General features: G+C 35.1%; 2 protein-coding genes across 2 annotated transcripts; one reads left to right on the top strand and one right to left on the bottom strand.

Moving 5' to 3' along the window:
* Positions 1–6,280: 6,280 nt before the first annotated feature.
* LOC133288953 (uncharacterized) lies at positions 6,281–11,475 on the bottom strand. The gene is made up of 7 exons (XM_061486795.1): positions 11,435–11,475; positions 8,449–10,132; positions 7,732–8,055; positions 7,461–7,605; positions 7,051–7,334; positions 6,640–6,897; positions 6,281–6,361 (listed from the first exon to the last, which is right to left on the bottom strand). Exons 1-7 carry the CDS (start codon positions 11,473–11,475, stop codon positions 6,281–6,283), a joined length of 2,817 nt encoding a protein of 938 aa, XP_061342779.1.
* A 62-nt stretch (positions 11,476–11,537) lies between these two features.
* Positions 11,538–14,362, top strand: LOC133288951 (protein JASON). Its single transcript, XM_061486793.1, has 8 exons — positions 11,538–11,693; positions 11,904–11,949; positions 12,033–12,100; positions 12,460–12,707; positions 13,020–13,563; positions 13,663–13,761; positions 13,841–13,923; positions 14,254–14,362. The coding sequence occupies exons 1-8, from the start codon at positions 11,538–11,540 to the stop codon at positions 14,360–14,362; spliced, it is 1,353 nt and encodes a 450-aa protein (XP_061342777.1).
* Positions 14,363–19,374: the final 5,012 nt, after the last annotated feature.

Genomic DNA, 19,374 nt, shown 5'->3' with positions numbered 1-19,374 from the left:
CAAACGAAGGGTGAATAATTTAATACAAATTCATATCTACCAAAAAAAAAAATTAATACAAATTCATAACACCGTACGATATAACATAGTAGTATAGTACATTGCGCGGTAGCATTAGTTATTTGAAATAAAAGTGAAATAAAAAATGAACTTAATGGTATTGATTCAAATACGAAACAGCTCCCTTCTAGCTGCCATCAAATGAGATCGTATGCAGAAAAAAAATTGACATCCCCTTTACTCTACACCACGAACTTCAGCTTCTTTTCTCCTTCATACAAAACATATCTCTATTAATGGAATTTATTTATTCTCACCACAAAACTGACGAAAAGTCGAAGTCACTGGCTTTTTTTGGTCCTCCCGCACAATTATTATTATTTTGGAGGATACAGGAAAGAAAGATAAACAAGATAGGGAGGGAACCTCCCGACAGATCCCTGAAGATCAGATCCAAGCACCCCAAAGGAGGTCATCGAAGAAATGAGTGTCAAAATCTATGGCACCTATTAGTGGGTTTTGGAGAGACTTCGTGATTATAATGTTCCACATGTTATATATTATTGAAAACGTGGAAATTGGCTATCAAATGAAAATATAGAGAAATGAAGTTTTAAGTTGCAACACTCTATGGCAAAAAAAAAAATTTATTATTATTTTAATAAATAATTACCAATATATAATCATTTTGAACCAATTTACAGATGTATTGCATTCAGTTTCGTCTCACTAGGTGAAACATGTTTTACCCAAATTAGACAAAATTAAGGAGGGAGTTTCGCCCAAATGAGGCAAAACTAATCTCACCCAAATGGGGCAAGACTCAAGCCCTCTATATAAATCTCATTTTTTCATATTTTTTACTTTACATCATCTCTCTAACTTCTCTTTGTCACTCACGTGAGTCTTCATACCTATTTTCTATATTATTGAATTATAGCAACTGTATGTTAAGACTACTGATAGATAAAATTATTAATGACTTAGAAAAATGTTAGTGATTTAGGAAATTATTAATCACTTAAAAAATTATTAGGGACTTATTGTATATATAAAGAGTGACTCATGATATGCTTTTGCGATAAGGTTAGTGACTTAAGTTATAATTAGTGACTTACGAGAATTTTAAAAATTTATTATATATGTGTGTGAAATTTTATTCATGCTTAATCAAATAGATTATGTATCCATACTTTTATGCTGTATATTAATTTTTATCGTATTTAGTCTATGTTGGTATAAGTTTTAAAAAAATTAACCAGAAAAGTGATTTGCCCAAACATTGTCATTTGTTTGAAAAATGTCATTAAAAACACTGTTCCAGAATATCACATTGGAGGTAGTATTTCCAGATTTGCCCATACATTGGTATTTTGTCGTTAAAAGTGTTACTTTCGTAATTTACACTTATTTTTTCAATAATATTTTATCTCTAACCAAACATAAATTAGAAAACTTAAATCAATTTTTTCGTAATATTTTGACTTAATAGATACTTTTTTTATCAAATTTATTTTCTCACCATATATTAGTAAATATAATTTTCTGGAATTTTTTTTTTTTTTTTACCAAACACCCATACAATTCTCTCTCTAGAGCATTCTACATCTAGGTACTCTAGACTAATGAAAATAGATCTAATCCCGATAAATAAACAATACAATTAATATAAGCTTAATCGAGGGACTTTGACCAAAATAACACACTTTGAATAATATTTTATCAATATGCCACGGTTCATTTCGAATTTTCCAAAATGCCACGTTGCAATCCCGCTACATCACCAAGCGAGATTCCAAGACGACATGTGGCGGTCAACCATTGAGGCCCATTCTCGCTTATCTGACAAGCAAGAATGGCTTGTCAATCAGACACTGAAAAGTTCTCCACGTGTCATGTTCCCACCATTCGCGCTGGTCAGAGCAGCTAGAATGGTACACATCGTACAACTTCCTGACGCATGTTGGACGCGTGGCTGCTTCTCCTTATTCACGCTTGTCAGTAAAGCGGGATATGTGGGTCTATATAATCCCACTCCCAACCCCACCCCCATCACTTTCATCTTTTCTTCTTTCCAACTTTTCTTTTCTCAAAAGTCTCTCTCTCCGCGGCGGACCCCTTGAAGGTTAGTTTTTATTTATTTATTTTTTCTTTTAATTATCAGCATGTGTATTGTAGTAGTTATAAGTTAATTTTGTGTTGTAGTTAAATATTAGAATTAGTAAATTAGTTTAGTATTTAATTTTGATATTGTTGTTAGTATTAGCATTTGTTAATAAAAAAGTATAGGATAAATATATAATTATTTTTTTATTATATAAATTAGGAGAATAAGTAAATTTTAGGTTAGTTAATTTTTTTAATTAGTAATTAGGATAGTAATAATTTAATATTGTTGTGATTATTAGGATTTATTAATAAAGAAATTATAGGATCAAAGACATTGTTAATGTTAATATTAATATTTAGTTAAATATTATTTAGGGATTTGTAATTATCGTAATTAGTAATTAAATTTTGTATTTAAATTTAATTTATTTTCAATAGTAGCATTTGTTAATAAAAAATTATAGGATAAAAATGTAATTATTTTTTGTTGTTGTGATTAGTTTATTTGTAGGATAGTAAATTATTTTAATTAGTAATTAGGATAGTAATAATTTTATATTGTTGTGATTATTAGGATTTATTAATAAAGAAATTATAGGATCAAAGACATTGTTAATGTTAATATTAATATTTAGTTGAATATTATTTAGGGATTTTTAATTATCGTAATTAGTAATTACATTTTGTATTTAAATTTAATTTTTTTTCAATAGTAGCATTTGTTAATAAAAAATTATATGATAAAAATGTAATTATTTTTTATTGTTGTGATTAGTTAATTTTAGGATAGTAAATTTTTTTAATTAGTAATTAGGATAGTAATAATTTTATATTGTTTTGATTATTAAGATTTATTAATAAAGAAATTATAGGATCAAAGACATTGTTAATGTTAATATTAATATTTAGTTGAATATTATTTAGGGATTTTTAATTATCGTAATTAGTAATTACATTTTGTATTTAAATTTAATTTTTTTCAAAGTTAGCATTTGTTAATAAAAAATTATAGGATAAAAGTTTTTTTATTTTTTTATTATATAAATTAGTAGAATAAGTAAATTTTGGGGGAGTTAATTTTTGTAATTAGTAATTAGGATAGTAATGTTTTTTTATATTGTTGTGATTATAAGGATTTATTAATAAAGAAATTATAGGATGAAAGACATTGTTAATGTGGATTCTAATATTTAGTTGAATATCATTTGGGGATTGTTAATTATCGTAATTAGTAATTAGATTTTGCAATTAAATTTAATATTTTTTGAATTAGTAGCATTTGTTAATAAAAAAAGTATAGGATCAAAATTTAATTACTTTTTATCATATAAATTAGTAGAATAAGTAAATTTTACGATTTAAAATTATTGTAATTAGTAATTTGGGTAGTATTTTTTTAATATTGTTGTGATTATTAGTATTTATTAATAAACAAATTATAGGATAAGAGACATTGTTAATGTTAATTACAATAATTAGTTTAATATTATTTAGGGATTGTTAATTATCGTAATTTGTAATTACGTTTTGTATCTATATTTAATTTATCAGTAGCGTTAATAAAAAATTATAGGATAAAAATGTACATTTTTTGTTATAGGTTCATGGCATCCCGACCTGATTCACTACACGGTTCACCGCCCCATGAGGACCATGCTCCCACACCTCCCGGATCCCCCGACTCTCCTCGTAGGTTGATTACACCCGGGCCTATTGACCCGTCTCTCCTGACATTACAAGATAAGCACATATCCACATACGTGTGGAATGGTGCGCCAGATCGACGACTTAATGTGAGGATGGCGGCCACACACGATCCTATGCACATTCCTCAGGAGATTCATCCATACTTGAGGCAGGCGGGTTTCTTCCACGTTGCGCGGCTGCGCAACCATGACGTGAGTATATATTGTTTTGTTGAATTGTGTTCACAAGTTTTTGTAATAATATTTTTTTTGATACATCACATGTATTTATTGTTCCAGATTGACCATGCGCTTATTTCTGCTCTCGTTGAGTGTTGGCGCCCTGAGACACAGACGTTTCACATGGCCCACGGTGAGATGACTATTACTTTTGAGGATGTTCATCATCTATTGGGCTTGCCGACAGATGGTCATGTTGTTTCTGGTAGGGCTGGACAGCATAATTGGCGACAACTGATTCGTGGATATCTTGGAATTGAGCCGGCAGCAGTGCGAGATTTAAGTGGTGGGGGTTGAGTCTCCGTTGTTTGCATGAGGAATTTGGTGTCTATGCTGGGCATAATGCCACTGAGCAACAGCGCATTATGTATACACGCGCCCTGATCATGCGTGTGTTGGGGGGTTGTTGTTCGTAGATACCGCCTCAAGTTATGTGCCTGTACGATTTTTATTATTTCTTGATGATTTTCAGCGCACAGGCACTTTTAGCTGGGGTTCTGCGGTACTTGCTTATCTATATCGTGAGTTGGCTAGAGCGACAGACATAGCTCGCTCAGAGATGGGTGGATGTGTATTGCTTCTACAGCTTTGGGCGTGGACGCGCTTACGCCGAGTCGCCCCTCCTCTTCCCGATGTGGTTGACCAAGAGGCCATATACGGTCACAGGTATGATAACTTATTGATTATAGTTATGTGGTATGTTTGTCATAAAGGGGTTACTAATAATTTTTTTTAGTTATGCAGGTTTAATGTATATGATAGGCGGCAACATCATTCCGCCAACTTGGAGAGAGTTCGGTTTCGCCTAGATGTTATACGTAGGCATGAGATTGTTTGGTTGTCGTATCGTAATTTTCATGCACACCAGCCGAGTTCTGATCAATCTCGCAGATGGCTGACAGTTTGTCCTCTTATTTATTACCACATCGTGGTGTACTAGCAGCCCGATAGGGTGCTCAGACAGTTTGGGTTTAGGCAGCCTATCCCCGCGCCCCCTATTGACTGCCCGCCTGACATGTCTACTACCACCTTGAGGGGAAAGCCCGATGTGGACTGGACAGTTCGGTTTGCTGCTTATGTTGCCCAGTGGAATGACAGAGATCATCTAGTGGTGGAAAATCTTCATGCACTAGAAGGTGAGGGCCACTTATCTGTTAATAGCAGATATATTCAATAGTATAGGGTAGTGACCCGACGATGGCTGACTAAGAGGGCTGCTGAGGCATCACATGTGGTATGTTATTATGCATATTATTTTTTTTAACATATTTTTTATGTAACCTTAATTCTTGATTTTTATGTGGAATACTTTTTTACAGACCGATCGTGTGGAGACTGTATACTACATGGTGCAAGAGCAGTCTCAGAGTGCTTTCTCGATGGAGTCTCTCCGTCATGAGGTAGAGCGGGCATTATCTGGTAGATTATATGGGTATCAATCTTCACCAAATCATATCCTAACCTCATTCATGATGTTTATATCATTAGATTATCTCTCTAACTATAATTTGCTAACTTGGAGCTATTCTATTAATTGTTATTACGTCAGCAGTCAAATTTAACAGATAAAAATTCATCTGTGCATAATACCTCAGTATGGGTATCAAAATTCTTATAATTTTATGCTCATTCCATTTATGACTATAAGGTCCTCATTATAACCCTCTAATTTAAAAGTCATATAATTAGGGTTATTATATTCACCACACCTTTTAAAAGATTTTGTCCTCAAAATCAGATCATACCTGATATCAAAATCGGGATATTGCCGGAGAATATCATCCTCCCGCTCCCATATGGCATCCTCTTGTGTCAATCCTTCCCATTGGATCTTGATCATGGGAATAACTCTATTTCGAAGCTGTTTCTCATCTCGAGCAAGAACCTTAGAAGGTCCAACAACGAACTTCAGGTCCTTCTTAACCTTTATGTCATCATACTGTACAACGTGTGAATCATCAGATATATATCTGCGGAGTTGACTCACATGGAAAACGTCATGTAAATTCGCCAAGTTGGGAGGTAGAGCAAGTTGATACGCCACCGATCCGACCCTCTTTATTATCTGGTAGGGCCCAATGAACCGTGGACTCAACTTCCTCACTCCCAAGGCACGCCCAACACCTGTAGTAGGTGATAGTCGGATGAATACATGATCCCCTTCAGAAAACTCAAGGGGTCTGTGCTTGGCATCATAGTAACTCTTCTGACGGCTCTGGGTTTTCTTCAGCCTATCTCTGATCATCTCAATCTGCTTCGTAGTCTCTTGGACCAAGTCTGGCCCCAATAACTGTCTTTCTCCGATCTCCGTCCAACAAGTAGGTGCTCTACACCTACGGCCATACAAGGCCTCATAAGGAGCCATGCCCAGACTGGCATGATAACTGTTGTTGTAGGAGAATTCAACCAGTGGCAGGTACTTGTCCCAAGTATTACCCTGCTCAAGCACACACGCTCTCAGCATGTCCTCCAGTGTCTGAATGGTCCTCTCTGTCTGACCATCTGTCTGCGGGTGATAAGCAGTACTCAATCTCAATTGAGTACCAAAGGCCTCATGTAACGCTTCCCAAAAGCGTGAAGTAAACTTCGGATCCCGATCGCTAACTATGCTTTCGGGAATGCCATGAAGCTTCACAATCTCTCTAACATATAGTTTGGCTAGCTGCTCTGTGGAGAAGGTCGTCTTGACTGGAATGAAATGGGCGGATTTAGTCAACCTATCAACCACAACCCATATGGAATCAAATCCAGCCTGGCTTCTTGGTAATCCAACAACAAAGTCCATGGATATACTCATCCACTTCCACTCCGGAATATCTAATGGTTGTAGCAAACCAGAAGGCTTCTGATGCTCAGTTTTTACCTTCTGACAAATAAGGCACTTATTCACAAACTGGGCTATGTCTTTCTTCATCCCAGACCACCAAAAATTCTGTTTCAAATCTTGGTACATCTTAGTTGCACCTGGGTGGATGGTGTACTTACCCATATGACCCTCTGTTAACACTTCTTCTACCATTGGTCCCTTCGGGACAATTAACCGATCTTTGTAGTATTTCACATGAGAAGCATCGGTGAACACAAAATCTTGCTCTTTCATCATTTGGATCCCTTCATCAAGCACTTGGGCCGCTTTAACTTTTTCCATTAACGAATTTCGGACTTCGACCGTAGTCATGAAATATGAAGTCTCAAATGGTGTCACAGAAATTCGCAAATCCCTGAACTCCTCAATCAAATCATACTCTGCAATCATCATGCTAGCCACACCCGTGGTCTTTCTGCTCAAGGCATCAGCCACTACATTCGCCTTTCCAGGGTGATACTGAAGGTCAAACTCATAATCCTTCAGGAATTCCATCCATCTCCTTTGTCTCATATTAAGCTCTTTTTGATCGAATAGATATTTCAAGCTTTTGTGATCACTAAAAACTGTGAAGGTAGCACCATACAAGAAGTGTCTCCATATTTTCAATGCAAAAACCACGACCGCTAACTCAAGATCATGAGTAGGGTAATTCTCTTCATGTGGTCTCAACTGTTTAGAAGCATAGGCCACTACCTTTCGCTCCTGCATCAACACACACCCTAATCCATACTTGGATGCATCACAATAGATCTCAAATCTCTTCTCCGGATCAGGAAGAATCAGAACCGGTGCGGTAGTCAACTTATCTTTCAATTCTTGAAAACTCACATCACACCCAAGGGTCCATGCAAATGGCACCCCTTTTCGGGTCAACCTAGTCAATGGCAAGGCAATTCTGGAGAATCCATTAATAAACCGCCTGTAGTATCCTGCTAAACCCAGAAAACTTCGGATCTCAGTAACACTCTTGGGTCTCTCCCAATCCAGCACAGCTTCAATTTTACTCGGATCAACAGCCACTCCTGTAGATGATATGACGTGTCCAAGAAACTGGATCTCATGTAACCAAAACTCACACTTGGATGGTTTGGCATATAACTGATGCTCCCTTAAAATCTGTAGAACTATCTTCAAATGTTCTGCATGTTCTTCCTTACTTTTGGAGTAGATCAGAATATCATCAATGAATAACACAACAAACTGATCTAAATGTGGTTTGAAAATTCGGTTCATATAACTCATGAACACGGCCGGGGCATTAGTAAGCCCAAATGGGATCACTAGATACTCATAGTGCCCATATCTAGATCGGAAAGCCGTCTTCGGAATATCCTCTGCTTTTACCCGAATCTGGTGATATCCGGAACGAAGATCAATCTTTGAGAACACTGAAGCACCCCTGAGCTGATCCAACAGATCATCAATGCGTGGTAGAGGATACTTGTTCTTTACTGTTACCTTGTTTAACTGTCGATAATCAGTGCACAACCTCATAGTCCCATCCTTCTTTTTCACGAAGATGACTGGTGCACCCCAAGGAGATACACTCGGTCTGATAAAGTTCTTGCGGGATAATTCTTCTAACTGCTTCTTCAGCTCAGCTAGCTCCACTGGTGACATCCGGTATGGAGCCAATGAGATAGGCCCCACACCAGGTACTAAGTCAATTGAGAATTCAATCTCCCTCTCAGGTGGAAAATGAGGAATTTCTTCCGGAAATACATCTTCAAACTCGCATACAACCGGAATATTAACAGTAGGTTCTTTGGAGTCTCCTACGAGTCCTCCTAGGATAATGTATCCTGCATCTCCCTCATTTAGAGCCTTATTTAATTTTTGTGCCGTCAAGTACAAACTGTCCGGTTTTTCTCCTTTTGCAGTAAAGAAAACCCTTCTGCTACAACAATCTAGCATCACACCATATCGGACCAGCCAATCCATACCTAAGATAATGTGTAGATTCATGCCCTCAAGCACTATCAAATCCACCATATACTCTTCTTGCTCATATATGAATCTGACTTCTTTGCACTTCAAGGAAGTAGAAACAATGTCTCCGATGGCAGTCTTCACTACCATGGGAGGCGTGAACTCACAAATGGGTAAATGTACCCCATTAGCAACAAATTCCGATATGAAGGAGTGGGTAGCTCCAGAATCAAACATGGCATCAAAAGCATATCCTCTGATAAGAATAGTACCTCTGATAAGGTTTGGAGACCTCTCTGCCTCCTGCTGTGTCACTGCATATACCTTGGCACTAGTGGGCGCCATAGGCTCCTCTATGGCTCTCTGAGTAGGCACGGACTGAATAGGGATCGCCTGAATGGCTGCAACTTGCCCCGTCTTCTTGGGGCACTCTTTGGAATAATGACCTGCCTGACCACAACTGAAGCAAACATTCTGCCCCAGTCGACAAACACTTGTATGCATCTTCCCACACTTGGCACAAGTGGGAATCTTCCCTGCACTAAACATTCCGCTTCCATTCTTCACAAAGGGAGTCTTCTTAAACTTGGTGTTCTGCTGTGCTTGCAAACCCTTGCCCTTACCCTTCCAGGGCGTAGTCCTCCCACTGAAGCTCTTTCCTGCTGCTTCATTTCCCCTGGTACGATAGTGCTCCTGAATATTCTGGCACTGCTTGATCAACTCCACAAAATTTCTGGTGCAATGACCCGCCAGTTTGTCTGCTATCATATCATTCAGACCCTTCCTGAATCGAAAGGCCTTGTCTTCTGGAGTGAGGGGAGTTCTACCATAACAAGAATATTTTGCCAAGCGGTTGAACTTGCTGAGATATTCGTCCACAGTCATGCCTCCCTGCCGGAGGTCTTCAAACTCACTCTTCTTCCTTTCCCTGGCTTCTTCAGGGAAGTACTTTTGCAGAAAATACCTCTCAAATAATGGCCAAGTAATAGCATAATCTTGGCACTCAAGTGGGTTTCTAACATTACTCCACCAGTCAGCAGCATCCCCCTGTAACATGTACACCGCATATAGGAGCTTCATGTTGGCATCGCATTCCATAACCTGAAAAATACGCTCCATCTCTTGGAGCCACTCCAATGCTGCAATGGGATCTCTTCCACCTTTGTAGTGAGGTGGGGAATGCTTCCTGAAAGCATTCAGCATACGCTCTCTAGTATCCCAGTCAAACCTGGGTGGTATAGCTGATCTATCAACCTCAATAATTGGCTGTCTCACTAGTCCTTCATGGACAGATGCCTCACTAGTCGTTAAATATCATCTAATATAGAAATTTAAAATTATCATCATATAGGGAAACACAAACAAACAAAGATTCTTATAATTTTAATATTATTTTAATCAAGTCCATATATCTATCATATCATTAGACATTAATGGTGTTTTAACATAGGGATTCATTTTAAAAAATTTAAAACTACAAAAAATTAATTGCAAAATTTTAAAATATAAATAACTATTGAAATAATTTTAAAAATATAGATTTATAATGAATTGGTTAAACCTAGAATAATTTAATCACAAAGGACGGACTATGGAAATAAAATAATATTTATAATTATTGTTAAACATGGAAAATCAACGGTCTTAAATACAATAATTTTTTTTATTTTGCTTCTATCTATCTTATTTTTCACAACTAATTACATCCTTTGCTTCTTTCTATTTCAAAGTTGATTTAAATCTAATTTAATGTTAATAAGAAGGTAATAAAGATAAGAAGATTAAATAAATAGACAATATAACCATCATATAAGTAGAGAGATGGTGGGAGAAAACCCCTTAGTCAAAAATATTTGACAGTATCTATTAAAAAAAAAAATATTTGACATTAAATATTTGAAATTCCATCCTGGAGTTGCTAGTTATGAAAACATGAATCATCCTTGTAGTGTTTAATATAATTTTTATTTGGCAAATTAAACATAAAGTTGACAAGAATTACACCACTGACAACTGACAAGGTTCAAAATTTCAAATACTTCGCATAAGTTCACGATCATGAATTCAAACTTAAATGCTACCATAATAACAAAAAAACATACTATTGATGGTTACATAATCACGCAAATATTGTCATTTAAGATATGGACGGTGAAGATAAGCATCTTATTCTAGTTGTACTCGGGAAGAAGATTAACATCAACAATCTAAGCAGTGCTTCTAATCTGTATGGAGATCTTATTCCTAATATCATGCTGGATGCAAAAGTTAGGGACATCGTTTGGGCCTTCTCCTTTTAATAATTAGATTTATACAAAACCTTCTGAGTCGGCCCAATTGCTTATTGCATTTTATAGTTATTTTTTTTTTTTTTGTAAATTTTTATAGTTATATTTAACTTAGAAAATATTTAAATATTTCCACGGGTAAATGATAACGTACGTTTCTTTGCCATATTTAACTTTTTACTGTTACTTACTAAAAGATTATTATACCCAAATGGGACGTTATAAGGTTGTGTTAACAATTTTTATTGTATTATTAATTTAATTTCCCTCGCTCCGAGTTAGTTCAAAATTCAAAATCGACTCCGCAGTAGTACCTCACTTCACACAGTTCACGCTCTTTCTCTCTTTTATTCATTCTGTCTCGATTTTCTATTGAATTCGAAGTGAAAATTGGATTAGGGTTCTGAATTCCATGATATGCTGTGGTGGGTGAAGCGTGGTCTAGGGTTTATGCTACGGTTCTTCTTCCGATCCTTCACCAGAGCCATGGGCTGTTTCTTCGCTTGCTTCAGGATCAGAGACAATCGTCCCCTCCCCAAACATCACCTGATTTCCACCTCCTCTCGTTCCACTGTAACATTTCTCCCTTTTTCTCTTTTCAAGATTTACCAAGAATTTCTCTTTCCACATTTTCTTTTCTTCGTTCGTTAAATTCCGGATTTGTTAAATAAACTAATTTCAGTAAAAACTAGATCGTTAAATGCAAGATTATATGTGCATAGTGCATAATATAATTTTTTTTTGTCTATAATAATATTAATAATTCCGCTCTGTGCTAAACAGGATGGTCTGATATCTCGAAATCGGTTGTTCTCTTTATTATCTGAAGGTTTTTCTCCGATACTCGTGTTATTTTTTTTTTTTAATATCTTTCTTAGTGTTTATACTGATTTTGTTTTGACTTATTAAAAGAGAGAGAAGAATCTGCTGGGAATGATGGTGTGGGGTCTCAGGGAGGTGACCAGGGGCTTAAGGATGAGGTATGTTCTTAGTGATATTAGTATTGCACTATTACTGGAAGCTGTAATGATTATTTTTTAAATATTGATTTTTCTTACATGTTTAGCTGTTTCAATATTCGTATTTCTAAATTCTAATGTGTCCAGTTACACTTTAGGAAATTCTATCCTCATGTTATACTTGTTTCGTATCCAATTTCTCAAGCCGTATCTGTGCATCATAGTGTATTTCATGTTTCAAATACTTTTGAAGTCACTCCTAATTCTTTTTATTTTTTTTTGGTTATTTTTCCTTCTCATTTTTTTTTGTAAATTGTTTTGTTTATTTATGTATTGTCAGTTGATTTTTTTTTATCTCATTATATAACATCTTTCTGCAGGCCAAGTTTCTTAAAGCTTGTGGTACCTTAGCAGGAACCCCTGCTGAAATTCGTAAAGCATCCGAGAAACTGAAAGTGTCACCCTCTCGTGGTAAAGATACAGACCCTCCAAAGTTCCATTCTTGGCTTCCCAACACATCTGTTGAGAAACTTCAGCTGGATGTTCAACAATTTCACCCACCAACTCCCATAAAACTTTGCCAAGAATGGGAAAATAGCACGGATTCTTTTGAGCACACACCAACCAGGTTATTCTTGACTTTGAATTGAATTTTTTTAGCGCTGACATTGAATAATAATGAATTTGAATATGTGGCATTTTGGTCATTTTTTTAGAGGTGAATCTTTCATTTTTACTCTCAATCTTCATAGTCAACTTTAAAGAACAAACTGCATCTTTTCTCTAAAAAAGAATCAGATAATTTGTTCCTTTAAAAAGTTGTCGTTCAAATGGTCCGCCCTTTTCTCTTCCATTTTGGTTAGAACTGTTCTATTTTTGAAAATACATAGAAGTAATAGAACTAAAACTTGATCAGATGTTAATTTCATTTCTTTTGCAGCTGTATCTCCAATGCAGAAGATACTCCACATGATTCTCTTGATATTGAAGGAAGTCGGACTGGGACCCTTCATGCTGCAGATAGTACTGACAACAATGCAGCTTCTGTTTCACCTAGGCCAGTCACAACCACTCAGAGGAAGAACAAATCTGTTCGTTTTGAATGTGATACTGGCTCATCATCCTGCGGAAGCTCGTCTGAGCAGAGTGCATACAAACCATCACCCTATCCTACTCCATTGAAGTTATTTGATGAGATGCAAACACCAGGAACAGTGTACCCTGTATCATCAGAAGAGTTACCAAATGGTAGACCTCGAGTTCGGTCCCAGTTTGTGTATCCAATTTACAACCCAGGTGAGAATGTCGTCCTTTGCAAGATACTTGAGGAGAAAGTTTTTAATCCTGAACAAGATACAAGTGAGCTGAGTGATTCTGTGGAGCAAGCTCAAAATGCAAGTCCTACCCCAGAAAAAGGGTTGAAGAACATTTCAAATGAAAATGGATGCGAGGTTGAAGCAAGTTTATCTTCTTGGTTGAAGCCTGCATCGATCACTCTGGAGGAGAGAAACAAGAGAATGGAGACTGCTTATCAGATCCAACATTTTCACAAAACTCCTTCTGACAGGCCAATTATTGGGGAGGTTGCTGCTCACTGGAATGGAGTTGAGGATTCTCATATTTCTCCTCCTAAGGTGTGGGATGGCAATGGCATACCAAACTCAACCACTAAGTACAAGGAAGTATGACTTGTAATCTTTATTTGCTATATAAGAGTTTTACATCTGGATACTGTGTCTAATTAGTGGTGATTTTTTCTAGGATCAGAAAGTAAAGTGGCATGCAACACCATTTGAAGAGCGGTTGGATAAGGCATTGTCTGAGGAGAATTTTATCCCTCAAAGGTATCCCTAGTTCACAATTGCATGTACTCTATTCACCTGTTAAAAAGGACAAAAAGAAGAAAAAATCTGGAAACTACTGAAGTCATCTGAACCTTGAAAACGTGACCACTCCAGTTAGTGTGTACTTTTTAAATTGAAACATATTCCTTGATAAATTGAAGAAAAAAAAAACTAATTGATAAAAACATATTCCTTCGATCACTATTGACATTGAGCGCAGAATATTTGAAGTTGCTTTGTTGCTTTTTGAAAAGTAAGAAGTTTAAGTGGTTGATTGTTAATATCTGAATGGTATATTAACGTCTTTCTAATTTGTTATTTGATTAACAGGAAGCTTGTTTGCGGAAAACCTGTGGAATTTGATGACATTGAAGAAAGTGATACTGCATCATCTCAGCTACAACCTTCAAGTCATCCTCAGTCCGTGGTGTCATTTTGATATCTGCATTTGCCCATCCCATCCCATTGTACTGTCTTATATGGGAAATGATTGAAATTTAAGTAAACTAAATGTGAATAAACATCATTCAATATGCTGATTGGTTCGTATCAGCAGTTGATTATACAAATATTGTGGTAACGTTGAACTATCAGACTTTCTGTGGTAATCTAGTTCTCACCCTGCGTAAGCACTATGGAGAACTTTCATTTATTGGAAAAGTGATAGAACTGAACGATTTGAATATGCACTGTAGGAAGCTTAATTCTGTCCAGTTAGGCTCCTTTCATCAGTTCATCTCATGAGTAGACACTGATCATAATGCGAACAACCGTAGATTTTGTAGTTGTGGATACTGGATACAAACAAGTTGCATTGAATATTTTATTATTTTTCCGCCGTTTTTAAAGAAAGTAAGGTTCGTTTGGATTTTATGAAAAAAATAATGTTATTAAGATCAGCTCGGTCCAGGTATCAAGTCTTTGGGTCAATTAGTGAGTTATTGATTAAATTGCATGACCTGATAATTATATATAAACCTATAATTTATATTAAAAAATTATAAACATACTGGAATAGCTAAAAAATAATATAAATTTTAAATATTTTAATATAAAAAATAATAAATTATTTATAATTGCCGAATAAAGGATCAAACAAATATATAATGCTTGTGATATTGGTGTTTTAGGTTCAGTAAATGATATCTCTAACTGTGAATCAAATTAAAATTCAATACATAGTGCATAACTGAAATAATATTAGAATTATAGATTACATAACTTATGTAAGTCAATAAGTAACAGATCACTCAAATATGTCAATTATGATTTTTTTTTTTAAACTTGGGCCGGATCATCGATTTTCACCAAAACTGGCAGTGTTTCATCGGGTTGTACCGGGTCTGATACTTGGCCAATCCAATGTAATAGTCGGATCGATCAGATAACCGATTCATTGGGTTTTGGGTCAACCCAGTCGGTTCGGTCCAATTTTCACAACATTGAAAAAAAGTATTTTTTATGCATGTGCTTTTTATAAAAGTTATAGTTATTTAAATTTTAAAAAAAAATTGGGTTTTGAATTCTGTTTTTGTTTAAAAACTAATTTTTTTAATTTTTATGAAAAACAGATTTTTGATTTTTCTATTTTATTTTTAAAATAGATATTCAAATGGACTTTGTAATAATAGTAGTTTTTTTTTTTAAAAAAATATAGCAGCTTTTGGCTAAGAATGGCCCATCCAAAAAAGTCCCTGGAAGACAGAGAAAAAAGAGTAATTATCTTTTTTGATCCTCAGCGAATTTTGCGATGTCCGCTTTAGTCCCTAGCAAATAAAAAGGTCCATCGTGATCCCTATGAAATTCAAAATGGACCTATTTTAGTCCTGTTAGGGACTAATATGGTTTTTTTTTTTGAATTTGTGAGGGACCACGATTTCAACTAAATGAGTCCATTTTTAATTTCTTAGAGACCACGATGAGCCTTTTTATTTACTGTGGACTAAAATGAGTATCGTGAAATTTGCTGAGGACAGAAAAAGATATTTTACCCAAAAAAAAATTGGCAGTTCTTTGGGTAGTCCTTTTTATTGTTTCGCTCATTTTAGTAAGAGAATTATTATTCTCTTGCGTTGTAAATAGGGTGTCTTATTATGTGATAGACTGAATATATACGGGCTCTACTGATTTTTTTTTCAAAAAAAAAAAAAAGGCAACTGATATGGAAGGGCTAGTGAGAGAAACTTTCTATCTTCTCCTACATGAAACTAACTTAACACTTTTTTTTTTTTTTTGGAAACAAACTACAACAAAAGAAAGACAGTAAAAAAGAAGCTGCTTGCAAAGTCTTGGTCAAACAACTCTAATAGAGTCCTTACTTAGCCTTTCACAACAGCTTAAAAGAGATGAGATAAACTCTTGTAAAGATCACTCAAACATGTAAGTAAAAGAAGTCATTCAATTTGCAACTCCGTTTTCTTTTCTGTGGGTGATGTTTATCATCCAATCCCAAGTCAGTATTTTCTTTATTCTCTTTTTATAAATATAAAAGATTATCATCCATTGTTATCCTTTCATAAAGTTTCACCAACATATTTTGATATTATCTTTACTTTTAAAAACAAATAATTTCTTGCATCAATTAATATCCTAAGAGATAATGTTGGGTGACTAAGTTCCAAATCAATTAATATCCTAAAATAACCCGTAGCAATAGTCAAACGCTGATAATATTGTCAGTATCAAATTTAATTGAGGGAAATACATATTTTATGTAACATAATATAAAATCAATTTCTTACCCAAACAAACTTTGGTTGGACCCATCATGAAAAAAAAAAAAACAAAAAAAATATTGACACAATATTCGATGTGTGAGTAGGAATGTTTTTTTATATCATGTTATATGATAGAAATATTACCCTTTAATTGATCTTCATTACTTATTTCGTCGTCGACTCGTTCAAATTTTCAAAGGTTTGAAAAGTACAATTACGTCTTTCGAGTGCATTTCCTATCAGTTTCCCGTCAATTAGTCGTCAGGGACATTTGTTACGGGAGAATATTTTTTAATCCGAAAAATAATTATTAGTGAAATATAGTAAAAAATATATTTCACTAAAATGTTATTAAAAAGTTATTTAGTATACTCATATTTTCTCGAAAAAATTAAATTAATTATAATGATTTTGTGTTTGGTTGATTATGAAATATTAATGAGAATATGAGGTTATTTGGGATAGTGACCAAAGTGTCACGCTTGGATAAAAAAATTACCAGACTGCCACGCCAACAGTAAATTTTGCAAAAATGATTCGCTATGCAGGGTAGCGAATTATGCATGCAAGTAATTCGCTACACTGTGTAGCGAAATATGCTACGTCAGAATGCACATAACCAAAAATTACACATGTCAAATTTTGAAAAATTCGCTACATAGGGTAGCGAATTTCTCAAAATTTGACATGTGACATTTTTGGGTCTGACGTGGTATAATTCGCTACACTGTGTAGCGAATTACTTGCATGCATAATTCGCTACACTGTGTAGCGAATTATGTCGCGTGACATTTTGACAAAATTTACTATTGACGTGACAGTCTGATAATTTTTTTGTCTAAACGTGCCAAAATAGTCACTGTCCCAGGTTATTTTACCAAAATAACCCTACCTTTACCAATTTTTTGCTATGTTCTTTGTTTTCCCAGAAATCTATTTCTTTTTGCAGAACAATACCAGGTGTCTTCTTCGTGTGCCAATAAAATTGGTTGTCTTCTTCGTATGCTATTCTTCGCAGAGCAATATTGTTATTGGTTGTCTTCTTCGTGTGCCAATTTTTTTTAGTTGTCTTCTTCGTATGCTATTCTTCGCAGAGCAATATCGTTCTTGGTTGTCTTCTTCGTGTGCCAATTTTTTTTTGCAGAGCAATACCAGTTTTTTGCTATACCAGATACTCAGCCTCATTATTTGCTATACCAAAAATAAAAATAAAAATTATAACACTGTAAAGAACCTTGGGATACACCACCCCAAAAGCTAGCTCAAAGGGAGGGAGTGCCCAAGGCCTTATAAACTCTACATTAGTTGCACATACAAAACCAATGTGAGACTATATATCTCAACACGCCCCCTCACACGAAAGTCCTTTGGCTTGAAGTGTGGACAATGCAACAGGACCAGCCTACCTGTGCTAAGAAACTCCACAAGAGAAAGTGGGGGGCGGCGAGGCTCTGATACCATGTAAAGAACCTTGGGATACACCACCCAAAAGCTAGCTCAAAGGGAGGGAGTGCCCAAGGCCTTATAAACTTTATGCACATACAACCAATGTGGGACTATATATCTCAATAAACACTTCTATCCAAAGCAGATGCTACATGCATGCCGGCAATATGTCAACATTCCACCACTTTACCTTCTGATGTGTAGTCCGCTAAGTCTCCAAGCTTCCACGGTGGTCAAGATCTTCTCCCAACATGCGAAGAAGTGTACGCAAAGCTTTAGTAGGATTTGACACAGATCGTATCAAAATGAAGGTTAATTTAGTCAATATTTTCGCGCCTCAAATTCTTATTTTCTGGGACCGAAATGGTTCCATCATATCTATGAAGTTTCATCTTTGCGTTAGGTACTGTATATTACACACAATATGTTTTGACGGGATAAGTTTGTACTCTGGAATTATTTCCTTTCTTGCTTACCAAAAGCGGGATTCATTTGTGTCAAACCAAGCTTTTCCGAGAATTGCAAAAAATATAGGATACCAAAAGCTCCGGTAACATCAATTACCACCATTTTTATTTGGGAAAAACTACATGTAATAACTTTTTTTGTACACACCATTTCGTAATTGTACCACATTTTTTTTTTTTTTTCTGTGGTGGAGTTCATAAATTTATCTTCTTTAACATGACATTAATAAAACACATTTTATTTAATACCACATGTGAGGTTAGCACCCCCCAAAAAAAAATATCAGAAAAGAAAGACCCATAAGTCTTCACAGGAAGCTGCCCGGGAGTTTCTTCCCATGATGATTCTCACGCACTAATTTTCTTGCATCATTTTTACACGATTAATGATGTATAAATTTGTAATTAACGTTGCTAACAAGTTAAATTGATTATTTATCTATTAACTGTGTATGTTGTTAACGTACAACATTAATTAATTAAATATTATGTAAGCAAATAACACACCACGCATCAACCTCTGTTTTGTTTGTTTGTTCAAGACTTTTGATTGACTATTTCACATGAGGGGGTTGTTTGGTACAGAGTAATAGAGATATTTTTAAAAATCCTGAAAAAATGGGATGGGACAAGTTTTTTTTCAACATTTATTATAAAAAAATTGAAAATATTTTCGAAAAACATTTTTTTCTATCATTTCAGTTATCATCTGATATATAGTATTTTTATTTTTTTATAATATCAGCATAATTGATCCAATATTTCTAAAAAAATTTATACCTAGCAAACATCTTTTCATATTTTACCCCGAAAAAAACATT

The sequence above is a fragment of the Gastrolobium bilobum genome, unplaced genomic scaffold (genome assembly GCF_033153095.1).
Source record: "Gastrolobium bilobum isolate Gb01-03AN ecotype WA unplaced genomic scaffold, APGP_CSIRO_Gbil_v1 utg6815, whole genome shotgun sequence".
In the NCBI taxonomy this organism is placed as follows: Eukaryota; Viridiplantae; Streptophyta; class Magnoliopsida; order Fabales; family Fabaceae; genus Gastrolobium; species Gastrolobium bilobum.
This window is presented reverse-complemented; position numbering and strand designations above follow the sequence as displayed.

Coding starts and splice junctions, on each gene's coding strand:
- LOC133288953 (XM_061486795.1), bottom strand. CDS start 11,475: ATGAATAAAAGAGAGAAAGAGCGTGAACTGTGTGAAGTGAG. Junction 7,606..7,731: donor CATGGACCCTTGGGTGTGAT/GTGAGTTTTCAA, acceptor GTGTTGATGCAG/GAGCGAAAGGTAGTGGCCTA. Junction 7,335..7,460: donor TGCTACCTTCACAGTTTTTA/GTGATCACAAAA, acceptor AGGCGAATGTAG/TGGCTGATGCCTTGAGCAGA.
- LOC133288951 (XM_061486793.1), top strand. CDS start 11,538: ATGCTGTGGTGGGTGAAGCGTGGTCTAGGGTTTATGCTACGGTTCTTC. Junction 11,694..11,903: donor CCACCTCCTCTCGTTCCACT/GTAACATTTCTC, acceptor TGTGCTAAACAG/GATGGTCTGATATCTCGAAA. Junction 12,101..12,459: donor ACCAGGGGCTTAAGGATGAG/GTATGTTCTTAG, acceptor ATCTTTCTGCAG/GCCAAGTTTCTTAAAGCTTG.